The sequence below is a fragment of the Mauremys mutica genome, chromosome 11, assembly GCF_020497125.1.
Source record: "Mauremys mutica isolate MM-2020 ecotype Southern chromosome 11, ASM2049712v1, whole genome shotgun sequence".
Classification (NCBI taxonomy): Eukaryota; Metazoa; Chordata; order Testudines; family Geoemydidae; genus Mauremys; species Mauremys mutica.
This window is the reverse complement of record NC_059082.1, coordinates 41,240,124-41,252,373: the sequence shown is the minus strand read 5'-3', so window position 1 is coordinate 41,252,373 and position 12,250 is coordinate 41,240,124. Positions and strand designations below refer to the sequence as shown.

The 12,250-nt window shown below is 60.2% G+C and overlaps 1 protein-coding gene across 2 annotated transcripts; it reads left to right on the top strand.

Annotated features, from left to right (window-relative positions):
* Positions 1-844: 844 nt before the first annotated feature.
* Positions 845-12,021, top strand: SNX22 (sorting nexin 22). Of its 2 annotated transcripts, none has more exons than XM_044979761.1 (6): positions 845-965; positions 5,125-5,208; positions 6,530-6,634; positions 6,811-6,905; positions 9,318-9,391; positions 11,396-12,021. In XM_044979761.1, exons 1-6 carry the CDS (start codon positions 888-890, stop codon positions 11,521-11,523), a joined length of 564 nt encoding a protein of 187 aa, XP_044835696.1. In that variant the 5' UTR covers positions 845-887; the 3' UTR covers positions 11,524-12,021. The 2 variants fall into 2 exon arrangements, with proteins under 2 accessions (XP_044835696.1, XP_044835697.1); XM_044979762.1 differs by lacking the exon at positions 845-965 and adding an exon at positions 1,738-2,229.
* Positions 12,022-12,250: the final 229 nt, after the last annotated feature.

Below are 12,250 nucleotides of genomic sequence, written 5' to 3'. Positions count from 1 at the left end.
CATGGATGCAGAGCAGCAGGGAAATCCATTCTGTTTGTAGGACCTGCAGTTATTCCTGGGGGAGGAGCAGCAACATGCTCCTTTGGCCTGAGCTCCTGATATAGGATTCCAAGTGTTCCACCACCAGCACTGCATTTTAATTGAATTTTAAATGAAGCTTCTTAAACATTTTAAAACCTTATTTATTTTACATACAACAATAGTTTAGTTATATATTACAGACTTATAGAAAGAGACCTTCTAAAAACGTTAAAATGTATCACTGGCACACGAAACCTTAAATCAGAGTGAATGAATGAAGACTCTGCACTCTGAAAGGTTGCAGACCCCTGCTTTATATTTTTCCTTACCCTGTGGCCCAGACGGGAAACCCTCATCTGCCACTTGTGAATGGGGGAAGTAACAAAGGCCTCTGGCAGGCAGGCACCGGGTATGGTGTAATTGGGGTCCAGGGAGGCACACCTCTGCTAGCCCAGGGACCACTAGCAGGGAAGACCCAGACCCAGGGTCCGCACTCAGGCTGCCAGCCCTCGCTGGGGTCTGCGCCCCCAGGCCCTCCCTGAGTCCCTGCCAGGGCTACTGCTGCTGGCCGCATTAAAGCCGGTGACAGGGCAGAGGTGCCCAGTTCCAGCTGGGTGATGTGGTGGCCGGGTGCCAGGCTAACCGCGGGGCAGGGCGCCTGCTCCCCTATGGTGCGGCTTCTGGGTGCCAGGCCCCAGGCTCTCTCAGGGGCTGGGCGCGGGGGGCGGCCGGGAGCGGGGGGGGCACTCCGGGGGCCAGTCCCCAGCGGGGCTCGACGCGTGCTCCGGGCTGGCGCCGGGGGCGGGGCGGGGCGGGCCCCGGGCGGCGATGAATGGAGCCGGCTGCCCAGCCTAGCCGGCGGCGCGATGATCGCGGTGTCTATCCCCGCGGTGGGACCGGGGGCCGAGGCCGAGGCGGAGCCGAGCCCGGAGAAGACGCACACGGTGAGGGGTCCGGTCCGGTCCTGGGGGGTCCCCGGGCTGCCGCTGGCTCCTTCCGCCGCTTCCCAGCCGCTGCTCCCGGTCCCCGGAGCACTGCGGGGAGCTGGCCCGGGCTGGCGGAGGTGGCGCTGCGCGTCCAGGGGCGCGTCGCTGCGGCCCGTGGGCCCCCACCGCAGGTGCGCAGCCCCGGTCTGCAGCCAGGTCACGTCGCGCCGGGGCCGGGGGAGCCGAGGGTGCCGCGCCGGGGGGGCGGGGCACAAGGAGCCCGAGGTGGGGCCCGGAGACCCCAGCGCTTCTCCCTTCTAGTGCCCCGGCCCCATTAATGAGTAACAGAAATCCGGGGCCGGCGCCGCCCTGTGGCGCGACCAGCCCGCCCGCCCCTGGCCCAGGGCTCCCCTCGCTCCTGCCGCCGCGGGGGCTTGTGGCAACTTCCCCGGGCGCAGGAAATTCCTTGTAACCCGCTTCAGGCTCTGCCCTGGGGGCGGAGGGGGAGGGGCCGCGGGCGCACTAGTGTCCCCCCCCCCGGGAGAACAGGGGGCTGGAGCGGGACGAGCCAGGTCAGTAGCTAGCGGCGGGGGCGGCTCTGTGGGTTTTGTGCCCCAAGCAGGGCAGTCACCCACCGAAGCCTGCCGCCCCCACGGTCCGCGCGAGCTGCGCTGGTGCCTGGGGCCGCCCCTGGTTAGCGGTTCCCAGCCGGCAGCCCAGACCCGTCCGCAGGGAGAGGCTCAGACCAGTGGCTTTTCTCCGCCTCCCCCCGGGGGGCTCCGGGAGCCAGGGTCTGGCCCGCCCCCGGCTGGCACTCGCAGCAGTCCCCAGGACCCCGCTGTCCCAGCTCCTTGGGCTGAGGCCCCTCCGGCCCAGCGGGGGGAGAGTTGTGTATTTGCTGCTCTCCCAGGGTCGGGGTCTGGGGGCTCTGCAGGAGCCAGGTGCTGCTGGGACACTAACCCCCAGCGCTGCAGCTGGCTGTGGGCTCAGGAGCTGTGGCTTGTGGGTTGACCCCCCAGCTCAGCAGCGTGTAAAAGCTACAGGGCTTGGGGCTGGCGTGTGCCATAAGCACAAGTCCCTGTCTGGTTATAAACATGCCAGCCCTCTGTAAGGCAGGGAAAGGGTTAAACCCTTCCAGTAACTCCTCCCCAGCTCATCCCTCTGCACGGGAGGGCAATGCAGCAGGGTGAAGCAAGGCCCAGAGGCGGCCCCCCCACGCCCTTTTATGGCATCAGTCAGCAGCCGCCCATCATCTCCTCCCTGCTCCAACCACACTGATAAGGTGAGAGCCGGTAAAACTCCCTGGCCTGCCTGGCTGATTGGCAGCAGCGTGGCCTGGGCTGGGGACTTGAGTTCACTTTCTCTCTGTTCCTTCCTCCTAAGCCTGAGGGGTCTGTGCTGGCCTATGGGCTCCCTGCCTTCCCCAGACGAGCAGGCTGCAGAAGAAGCCCATGTGGTGCCAGCCAACATACTCAACATTTTCCCAACCTGCTGATTCAACAGCCCCTCCCCAGCTCTGACCCCAGCCAGTGGCTGTCTATCTGCACAGCTGTTAAACATTCCCCCCTTCACTTCCTGCAGTTGGGGAAGGCAAGCGGATCAAACTTCACTACTGCCTGCACTGTCTGGGCCTGCTTTGCTTTGCAGTCGTGTCCCGTCGGCAGGGCCGGTGCAAGGAAGTTTCACGCCCTTCCACCCTGTGGCCCGCCCAGCCCTGCAGCAGCTCCGCCCTGAGGCACCCCCCCGTGGCAGCACCCCCCCCACGGCAGCTGCCCCCCCCCAGGAGCCGTGCAGCACCTCCCCACCCCAGCTCACCTCTGCTCCAGAAGCCCTGCTATCGCACCTGTCGCCAGGCTCGTGCCACGTGCGCTAAGCAGAGCTGCAGAGCTCTGCCCAGCCACCGCTGGCAATGAGAAGAATCGCATGGGATGGGGTGGCCGCTGCGCTGGGAGGGAGTGGGAGTCTGAGCCGCCGGCAGGAAGCCCAGGGGTTCCCCTGGGTCAGCGTGCCGCCGGCAGCCCGAACCCCTGGGCTGCCGGTGGCGTGCTGACCTGGGGAACCCCTGGGCTGGCTGCCAGGGCGGTGCGCTGACCGAGGGGAACCTCTGGGCTGCCTGCCGGCAGCTCAGACTCCCTCTCCCTCCCAGCGCAGCGGCCGCTGAAATGCTTTAAAAAAAATTGGGGGTGCCGCTTTTTGGTGCCCCCAAATCTTGACGCCTTAGGCAACTGCCTAGTTGGCCTAAATGGTAGCACCGGCCCTGCCCGTCAGCATCAGGCTGAGAGCAGAGGGCAGATGGATCCAGGATCCAGGAATGGTCTCCCTAGCGCTGTGTGCAGAGGCAACACCACTCCCCACTCCTGCTGTTCCCCTGCTTATAAATCCATGGAGCATGCTGGCTGTCTTAGCTACAGCGTCCTTCCCTGCCTGCCCAGGCCCTGTTATGCTGGGTCAGGCTCCCTTCATGTCCTGCTTCTGCTGGAGAGACTCAGCCCTGATGTGACTGGCAACAGGGTCTGCCTCACTGCGTGTGTGCTTGGCCAGCAGCCCAGCCCTGGGTGTCGACCTGAGGGACTTCCCCTGTCTTGCTCCCAGCATGGATACAAGCAGGTCACCGTGCCCCTGGCATGCACTAGCGCGTCTTCTCATCTGGGCACCACCAGGAGGCTGTGGGGGCGGGTCTGTGAGCTGGTCCCAGCTAGTTGTTTGTGAGATTGTTTTGGTTCCCTGATTGGATGAGGAAGGACTGAGGAGCCCCTGGGGCTTAGCGCGGGGGGGGGGGGGGAGAGCTGCGGGCCCCCTGTGGGAATTCTAGGAGATGTTGAACACCCTCCTTTCTGGCTGCCCAGGCCTGGGTTGAAAGTCATTTGCAGGAGATGAGGCTGCTGTGAGCCATCTAGGCTGGGTGCTGGCTGGAATTTGACTTGTGTTGCTGTGGGGCACTGAGTACCGGTAATTCTGTACTGTCATAGCTGGGGAGGCCATGGCCAGATCCCGCCTCGTTCATTTAATTGTCCTCCGTGCCAGGGCTCTGGTGAGGGGTTTTGGGGTCCTGTCCAGCTGTGTTGGGCAACTGTCCAGCCAGGAACCCTGTTCCAGCCCCTTGAGTGGGGGGAGCGTGTGCGACCTGCTGCCTGCCGTGTTCGTTTGAGCTGAGTCCAACACTAGGAGGAGCGAAACAAATGCATGAGGGGTGTGAGCATGGTGCAGGCAAACAGTGCTGGGCTCACGAGAACAGCTTTGCTGCATTAGCTTGGCTCTACCCACCACCGTGTGTCAGACGGATGCGTGCATGTACAATGTGCAATTGTGCAGCCGTTGTCAGATTTCATGTGCTAAGCGGGGTTAAACATGGTCAGTCCTCGGATGGGAGACCTCCACGCTGCCATGGTATCGGTGCTCACTTTGCTGCCCTGTGTGGAGCTGCGGGGTGCTGCGCTGCTGGAGGGGCCATATTCCAATGTGAGGCAGTGCTGACAGCTGATCACTAATGATCGCTGGCACTCTTTGACAGGCAGGTGCCAAGCCTGGTGGTCAGGGCCAATTCCTAGCTATGTCCTGCCCACACCCAGCCTCCTTGCCGTGCCAGTTGGCTGCAATTCTTCATGTGCTACCCTAGCGTGACTCTGATGTAGCTGTGCACTGTTCAGGCAGAGCATGCTGCACCCGACATGTGATGGTGGCAGCATCTCCTCTATCTCTGCTGTGCAGGGTGCGGTAGAATGGGAGATGCGATGGATTCCTGAGCTCAGGGAGCTGAGCTGTGCTGGCCTGTCAGTTGCATGAGGCCTTTCAGCCAGTTTGCAGATGCTAAGGATGGCAGTGCTGTGCCCTGCAAGAGGGGAGTTTCTTTAGCTGCACTGCTCCCCTCCCAGCTAGAGCCTGCTCTGAAAGAGCCTTTTGTGACTCTGTTTGCTTCAGCCTGACACTGGATTGTGCTTACACAGCTGCAGTGCATTCTGGGAGAGGGAACAAAACTGCTTTCACTGCTAAGCAAACACTGCAGTTTCTCAGCCCTGTAAGCAGCTGCCCCACCCAAGGGCTACAGGGAAGCAATGTCTCTTCTCCAGTCTGGGCAGCTGGGGAGAGGGGGCTGGGAATGAGATGCTCTTATTACGTATTTCTGCACTAAGACTGAGGCCTGTCAGGCCTGTTTCACATCTCTCCTGTGCCGTTGCAGGTGTTTACGGTGGAGGTGCTGTGCAATGGCCGGAAACATACTATTGAGAAGCGCTACAGCGAGTTCCATGCCCTGCATAAAAGGGTGAGGGCCGGCCGGGCAAGCAGCTGGAATGGGGAGTGGGGTTAACTCCACATTACCATTGCTGCCTGCAGTGCTGCACAGCAAACCCCAGGGAACTGATCTTTCCACTGCCACAGGGCCCAGCTGCTGCCTTTGAGGAATTCATCCCTGCAAAAGTGCTGTCTGGCAGCATTTCCTCCACACAGGGCCGGCTCCAGACCCCACCGCGCCAAGCAGGCGCGTGGGGCGGCATTGTCGGGGCAGGGCGGCATTTGGCTCCGGCGGACCTTCCGCAGTCATGCCTGCGGGAGGTCCACCGGAGCCCCGGGACGAGCGGACCTGCCGCAGGCATGACTGCGGAGGGTCCCCTCTTCCCACGGCTCCGCTTGAGCTCCCGCAGGCATAACTGCGGCGGGCACGCTGGTCCCGCGGCTCCGACGGAGCTCCCGCAGGCATGACTGCGGATGCTCCACCGGAGCCGCGAACCAGCGCACCCGCCGCAGACACTTCTGCCCCAGCCGCGAGACCGGGGAAGGGCAGCGAGCGCGCCGCCCTGCTTGGGGCGCTGTAATTTCTAGAGCCGCCCCTGCCTCCACACGTGTGTTGCCAGATGTTAGTCTGTCTCCCTGTCCATGTTCTGCTCCTCCGGGGTATGCTCGCGGATTGGGCACGTGCCAATTACAAAGGAAGTCGTGTCCCTGCCCACAGCCGTGTGTGACTGGAACGGGGAGATGGGATAACATGGAGCTCTATGTAGTTCTCTTCCCCACGCTGCACTGTGCCTGGGGCCCATGGCCCTTCAGCCAGCACCAGATTAAGGCCTGGGCAGCATCAGCCTGAGCTGAGGTGTTGTTTACTCACCTTCTGTGGGTTTTTTTTTTTTAAAAGGGCTTGAAAATATGACAGAGTGTAAGTGACATGGCGACACCTGCCTGAGCCTGGGCCTGCCCCTGTGAGAAGGGGACCTGCGTTATCTCACAGGGGTGTTCATGCAAAAACCCCTGGGGGCCTCACCAGCACCACCCTGATAGAGGATCCTGGCAGGAGGGGAGGAATGCTGGGGCCCATCCAAGCAGATGAACTAGCAGCTGGGGTGTAATGTTGGAGAGGTGGGGGCATGCTGCCACCCCTGTTGGTGCTGGGAGAAGAGACCTTTGCAGCTCCTGAGGGGGCTCAATGCTGCTGTGTCAGAGAGGGGAGGGGTCCTCCTGCCATGGTGTGGTACATGGATCCCCAGAGCAGAGCCTCTAGCCCAGGGCCCCACAGGACCCTGGCGTCCTGTGGCTGCAAGCAGCAGGTGAGCTGTGACTCCGTCTGATGGTAACACTACGTTCTGCCCTAGATAAAGAAGATGTGCAAGGTCCCAGATTTCCCCCCCAAGCGAGTCCCCAACTGGATGTCGAAGGTGCAGGAGCAGCGGCGGCAGGGCCTGGAGGTTTACATTCAGGTAGGATGTTTCCCCACAGTCCGCGACTGGGACTCCATCGCTGGGTTTGAGCCTGCTGGAGTGGATTTGGGCTTGCTTCCTTAGAAAGGCCCAAGTGCTCTTTGCTGGGGTGTCCCCCCACCATGGGGCAAGGGGCTCCGGCAAGCTCTAACCTGCCCATTCTGTGTTTGCTGCAGGGCGTCCTGTACTACAACAAGTCGCTGCCTAAGGAACTGCTGGACTTCCTGAAGCTCAGGCACTTTCAGCAGGATGCCAAGGCCAGCAGCCTGGAGTGAGTATCCTGAGGCCTGGGGCGCCCACTGGTGGAAACCAAAGTCTCCAATGAATTTGGGACATCAGGGAGCTCAAGTGATTCCTTGGTGCCCTCCCTGGGCATGGGAGGGGCTGGCAGGGTTAGTGTTCATGTGAGGCAGCATTGCCTAGTGGTTGGAGCCACTAGGTTCTAATCCCAGCTCTGCCAGTGACTTGCTAGATGACCCTGGAAAGGTCCCTTCCTCTCTCTTGAATGCCATTTCCCCAGCTGTGAAATGGGGCTAACTGCTCATGCTCCCTGGAAGGCAGGCTAAGGCTGCCTGACTAGGAGGGACAATGTGTTACAATGGGGATTTCTTCCTGTTTGCTCAGTCCCTTAGGCTGTGGCCTCTCACCTGTGCAGCAGAGCAGTTCCGTGCGTCTCCAGCAGGGGGCTGTCCTAGCAACCCTGCCCTGAGTGCACCAGCACAGGGCATCAGCTGCAGCTCTTAGCAGCTATTGAACTTGTGCTCCCCTAGCCAGGACAGCTTTAAATTGCCGGTGTGCATACTCAGCCACAGATGAGATGCACCTGGTCCCAGGGGTGAGCTGGAGCCAGTTCGCACCGGTTCGCATGAACCCGTTGTTAAATTTAGAAGCGGTTTTAGAACCGTTTGTTAACTAGCTTCCCTGCGAGGGAAGCTTTGATGGGCTCTGCCTGGGAAGCCTGTAATTCCTCCTCCCGGCCACCGGGGGGCGCTGCGCTGTGCTGCGAGAGCCATGTGAGCTGCCTCCTGGCCCTGTTGCTGCTCCTGCTCTTTGGACCTCTGGCCCTGGGGCTCCTGCTGCTGCCTGGTGAGTCCCCGGCTGCCTCCGGCTGCCCCCAGCCGCTCCCCCCGTGTGAGTATCTGTGCCCCTCCCCCGCCTTCCCTGCCCCCAGCTGCCCCCTGCCCACAGCCACCCGCAGCCACCCCCTGCCTGCAGCCACCCCCTGCCCACAGCCGCCCCCTGCCTGCAGCCACCCCCTGCCCACAGCCGCCCGCAGCCACCCCCTGCCCACAGCCGCCCGCAGCCACCCCCTGCCCACAGCCACCCGCAGCCCGCCCGTCTGCATCACCTGCCCACAGCCAGCCCGTGTCACTCCCTGCCTCCAGCTAGCCCTGCCCCACGCCCCTATCTGCAGCCAGCCCCACATCCACTGGTGCCCTGCAGTTCCCAGGGCAGTAACCCTGCACACTGCTTTAATGAGGGGGGGGGGCAGGGAGCAGCTGGGACCCACACATGTGCACACCCTAGAGTGACCAGACAGCAAGTGTGAAAAATCGGGATGGGGGTGAGGGGTAATAGGAGCCTATATAAGAAAAAGACCCAAAAATTGAGACTGTCCCTGATCATCACCCACACACGTGAAATGGAGCTCATTTCTAGTTCAGCCCCATCTTTTTAAAAAAGAACTTTAGGTAGGGTTAAAATACATCTGTATTTTCCTGGACATGTCAGGCTTTTCGGTTTTTAATCACCTCTTGGGAAAATATGGACGTATGGTAACCCTATTGGTACAAAAAATACATGCTGTCGCACATCCCTTAAATCAGAACTTTTTATAGGGAACCCGTTGTTAAATCAGAACTTTTTATAGGGAACCCGTTGTTAAGATTTTGGCAGCTCATCACTGCCTGGTCCCTGTCGTCTCCAAGGTTGTATGTCCCTCTCTCAGCTCTGGACACCTAGGGGAGGGCAGCACCTGTCCCCCCTCCAACCCCCAAGGGCCTGGGCCCATCACTCCCTTGGCTGTTTTCTTGCAGCTCCCTGTGTGACTTAGTCTGAGGAGAGAGGTGTTGCCCTTCTGCCTCCTCCCAGTGTGACAGTCAGGACCTTGCTCCAGCTGCAGGGGGCTGATGGCAGGGCTCCCAGTTGCTGGCTGACCTCATCAAGCTCTGGATGGGGGTCCTAGCTCGTGGGCTCGCTGCCAGAGCCCCCTACTGCCTGTGCTGGCCTTGTCTCTGCTAGCTGGGCTACCTGCAGGGCAAGGGCACCCCCTGGTGGCTGGCTGCTTCTAGAACAATTCTCCCAGCAGTGGGGGTTCAGCTCCCTTGTTCAGTTGGAAGAAACAGCCCCACCTTCCAGCACTTTGTCTAGATCCCTGCGGGTAAGGAAATCCCCTGCTGGCTGGGAGAGCCGATAAGATGGGGGAAGATGGGCTGCACTAAGGAGCCCCCTTATAGAGCAAAAAGGAACCTGCCCTGGAGCTACAGTGCAGGCACCTGAGAGCCCCACTGGGCACTAGTGAACTGTGCCCCATGCCCACCCCCATCCAGATGGGCCAGGACCTGCCTTGCCAGGACCTAGGCACTGGAGAGGTGTGTGGGGGGAGCCTGTCAGGCTGCTCTCACTAGCCACTCATGTCACTGCCCCAGAACAGCCAGGTCCTCATCGGCCTCTCTTGTTGCAGCCACGGCTTCCTGCTCTCCCACCGGCCGGTTATGATCTTCCACAAAGACCCATATGTGCTCCCCTCCTCCACAGGTAAGGCCTGGGCACTGGGGTCCTGGGGCAGGTGATGCAATGGAAATGCTGTGTGCTGGGCTGAGGGCATGGATTCCCCAGCATCTTCTGGGTGTTTGCTGCTCCCAAAGGGATGCTGGCATCCTGCAAGCTGGTTCCCTTTACTAAGGAGGGGTGTACTGTGAGGTGCTGCCCCTCTGCTCATCTTCTCTTCTCTCACATCTGCAGCAAAACTGCCCCTTGGCAGCATATTGGGCTAGTACATGAGGTTTAAACCCTACAACTGCTGCCTGTACAGCGGCCATTTGAGTGTTACCGGGAGCAGAGCAGGACCCACCTGCTTCCCCAAAAGGCACATTTCACAAAACCAAGAGGAACAAAGGTCTCTGTGGGGCCTGACCTCTTTTCCCTCTTGTGCAGTCCAGCCGCTGCAGCCTGGCATCTCGCCCACGCAAGCGTGCTGGGCAGGAACAGTCTTCAGGAGAAAAAAATATTTTTCTAACCACCCCCTGCTCCATCCTTCCCTAGAAAGCTGGGAAGAGGGCAAAGGCTCTGGTGAGAAGATGTAAAAACTGCCCACAGCAGCACTGTCCAGAACAATGGCCTGGAGCGGTTGGGGTTTTAAGGGGAAGTTTTTTGCCAAATTTTGCAGTGGGGTCTATTCTGAAACAACAGGAGGGGGAATTAAGACAGCAGAAGCAGACAATACTCTAGTTCCTGCCATGCAGTGCTGTAGGCTGCTGTTAGACATCACACACAAGTAGAGCAAGTGCTGTCCTGGGGTAACATGCAGCCTAGAACCTGGCTCAGCTTGTAAAGGGCTTCTTGGAACCCTTTAGACAAGCTGGGCCAGTGGGGAGCATGGGTGATGGCTGGAATAGGTTAGCTGCAGTTCCATTAGTCCAGCTCCCCCTTCCGAGGGGATCTGATGCCCTGCAGCAGCCGTGTCTTGTCAGCAAAGCTGGAAACAGGAACTGTTGGCAGTTGCTGGGCTGTCACCTGGTTCTAAATCTTAATGTAAGAGAGGGTGGGGAGCTGAATCTGGTATCTGGTCTCCCTTTAACTCCTGCAGGCTAGAGTGCTGCAGTGGGACTGGAACCCCACAGGATCTGCTGCTGTAATAGCAGGAATAGGATTAAAAAATCTCCTGCAGGGCTCTGTTCCCAGAGTTTGGTCTAGTTCAGGGGTCTCAAACATGAGGTCTAGTGAACTGGCCCAAGGGCTACATCACTGACACCCTCACTGCCCTTAGCTCTGCCCCTTCCATGAGGCCTCACCCCTCCAACACCTCTTCCACTTTCCACCCCCTTCCCCAAAGTCCCCACCCCAGTGCTGCCCCTTCCCTGTCACCACAGTGTGCAGGAGGCTCAGGGCAGGGAGTTGGTGTGTGGGGTACAGCATGGGATTGGGGTGTGGCAGGGGCCTCAGGGCAGGGAGTTGGGTGCAGGGTGCAGCAGGGGGCTCAGGGCAGGAAGTTGGGGTGCAGGAGGGGTGTGGCGTGTGAGCTCCAGCCCGGTGCTGCTTACCTAGAGCGGTTCCGGGTGGCAGTGGCGTGCATCGGGGCCAGGGCAGGCTCCTCGCCCCATGCCGCTCTGCTCCAGGAAGCAACCAGAACCGGGGGAGTGGGGGTGGGCCCAGGGCTCTGCTGCTGCTCCTTTAGGTACCTCCCACGAAGCTCCAATTGGCCGCGGTTCCCTGTTCCCGGCCAATGGGAGCTCCAGGGGGTGGTACCTTGAAGCAAGCCAACACAGGAGCCCCTCTGCCTCCTTCCTCTGGCCTGAAGGGACGTGCTGCCAGCCGCTTAAGGGAGTGGCATGGGGCTCGCAGCGCCATAGGGGGCAATCCCGCAGGGTTGAATTTGGTCCTGCAGGCTTGTTTGCCCACTCCTGGCTTGGAGGTAGGCAGAGGGGTGGGGTGCAGGGAGCTTGGTGGGCCGCATGTTTGAGACCCTGCTCTAGTTCCAGTCTTCCTGCTGTTGCCAAGAAACAGCTGTACTTTTAACCTCTTTCCTCTCCTGCTTTGCAGAGCTGCTGCCAGACATAGTTCTGAGTGGTGTGTTGCGAGGCTTCTACAGACCAGCAAGCTGCTGCTGGGAGAAGGCAGCCCCACAGTGCTTGGCAGGGCCCCACATGCTTAGCCAGCAGGGCTCATGAGGGTATCCACGACCCAGCCATTGCTCAGGCTTCACCAGCACCACTGCTGGAGTGGGAGCACTGCTCAGTTGTCCTATCTACGGATTGCTCCTGTATCTTAGTGGCTTTGCCTTCCCCAGCATGGGGTGATGGACAAAAGGGGGAGATGCTGATGAGCCTGGGGGCTGGTGCCTAACACACATGGAGATTGGGCTGGAAGCACTTGTAATGAACAGGGCAGCTGTGAGGCCAGACTCTAACTGCTCCAGCAGTGCCATCTCTGGCCACAGCACGTGGAAATGCTGCAAGCTGCACTATGGCTGGGATGGCCAGGCTCCTTGCCAGTGCTTATGGCTACCCATATCTCTGGCTGCAGCTCCTGCCAGGCTGGATAGAGCCTGGGGGGTGGGGGGTGTGTGTGTGTGTCCTAGACCCCTGCGGGGAAGGGTTGGTCTCCTGCAGGCTAAAGGGAGCTGTGCAGATGTGTATAGGCAATAAATCACTCAGGTCTGGTTTGGAGATTGCTGCTGCACTGTGTATGACATGCCCTGTTAGCCACAGGGTGAAAGAAGACAGAAGCCTAATTGCAACCACAGGATGTTCTCATGGCCAAGGTACTGGGCAGAGCCCCACCACTGGGTCTGTTGCCTGTGCCACACCTTAACCAAGGGGGGGGATGATGTACTCACGAGGGAGAATGAGTGGGTTCTAGGGACTGTGCTAACAGGAGCAGGAAGTGCAGCCCCTG

Excerpts from the sequence above, each read along its gene's own strand:
- SNX22 (XM_044979761.1), top strand. The coding sequence starts at position 888 with ATGATCGCGGTGTCTATCCCCGCGGTGGGACCGGGGGCCGAGGCCGAG. Across the intron at positions 5,209-6,529 it reads TCCATGCCCTGCATAAAAGG|ATAAAGAAGATGTGCAAGGT; the intron begins GTGAGGGCCGGC and ends GTTCTGCCCTAG. Across the intron at positions 6,906-9,317 it reads GCCAAGGCCAGCAGCCTGGA|CCACGGCTTCCTGCTCTCCC; the intron begins GTGAGTATCCTG and ends CTCTTGTTGCAG.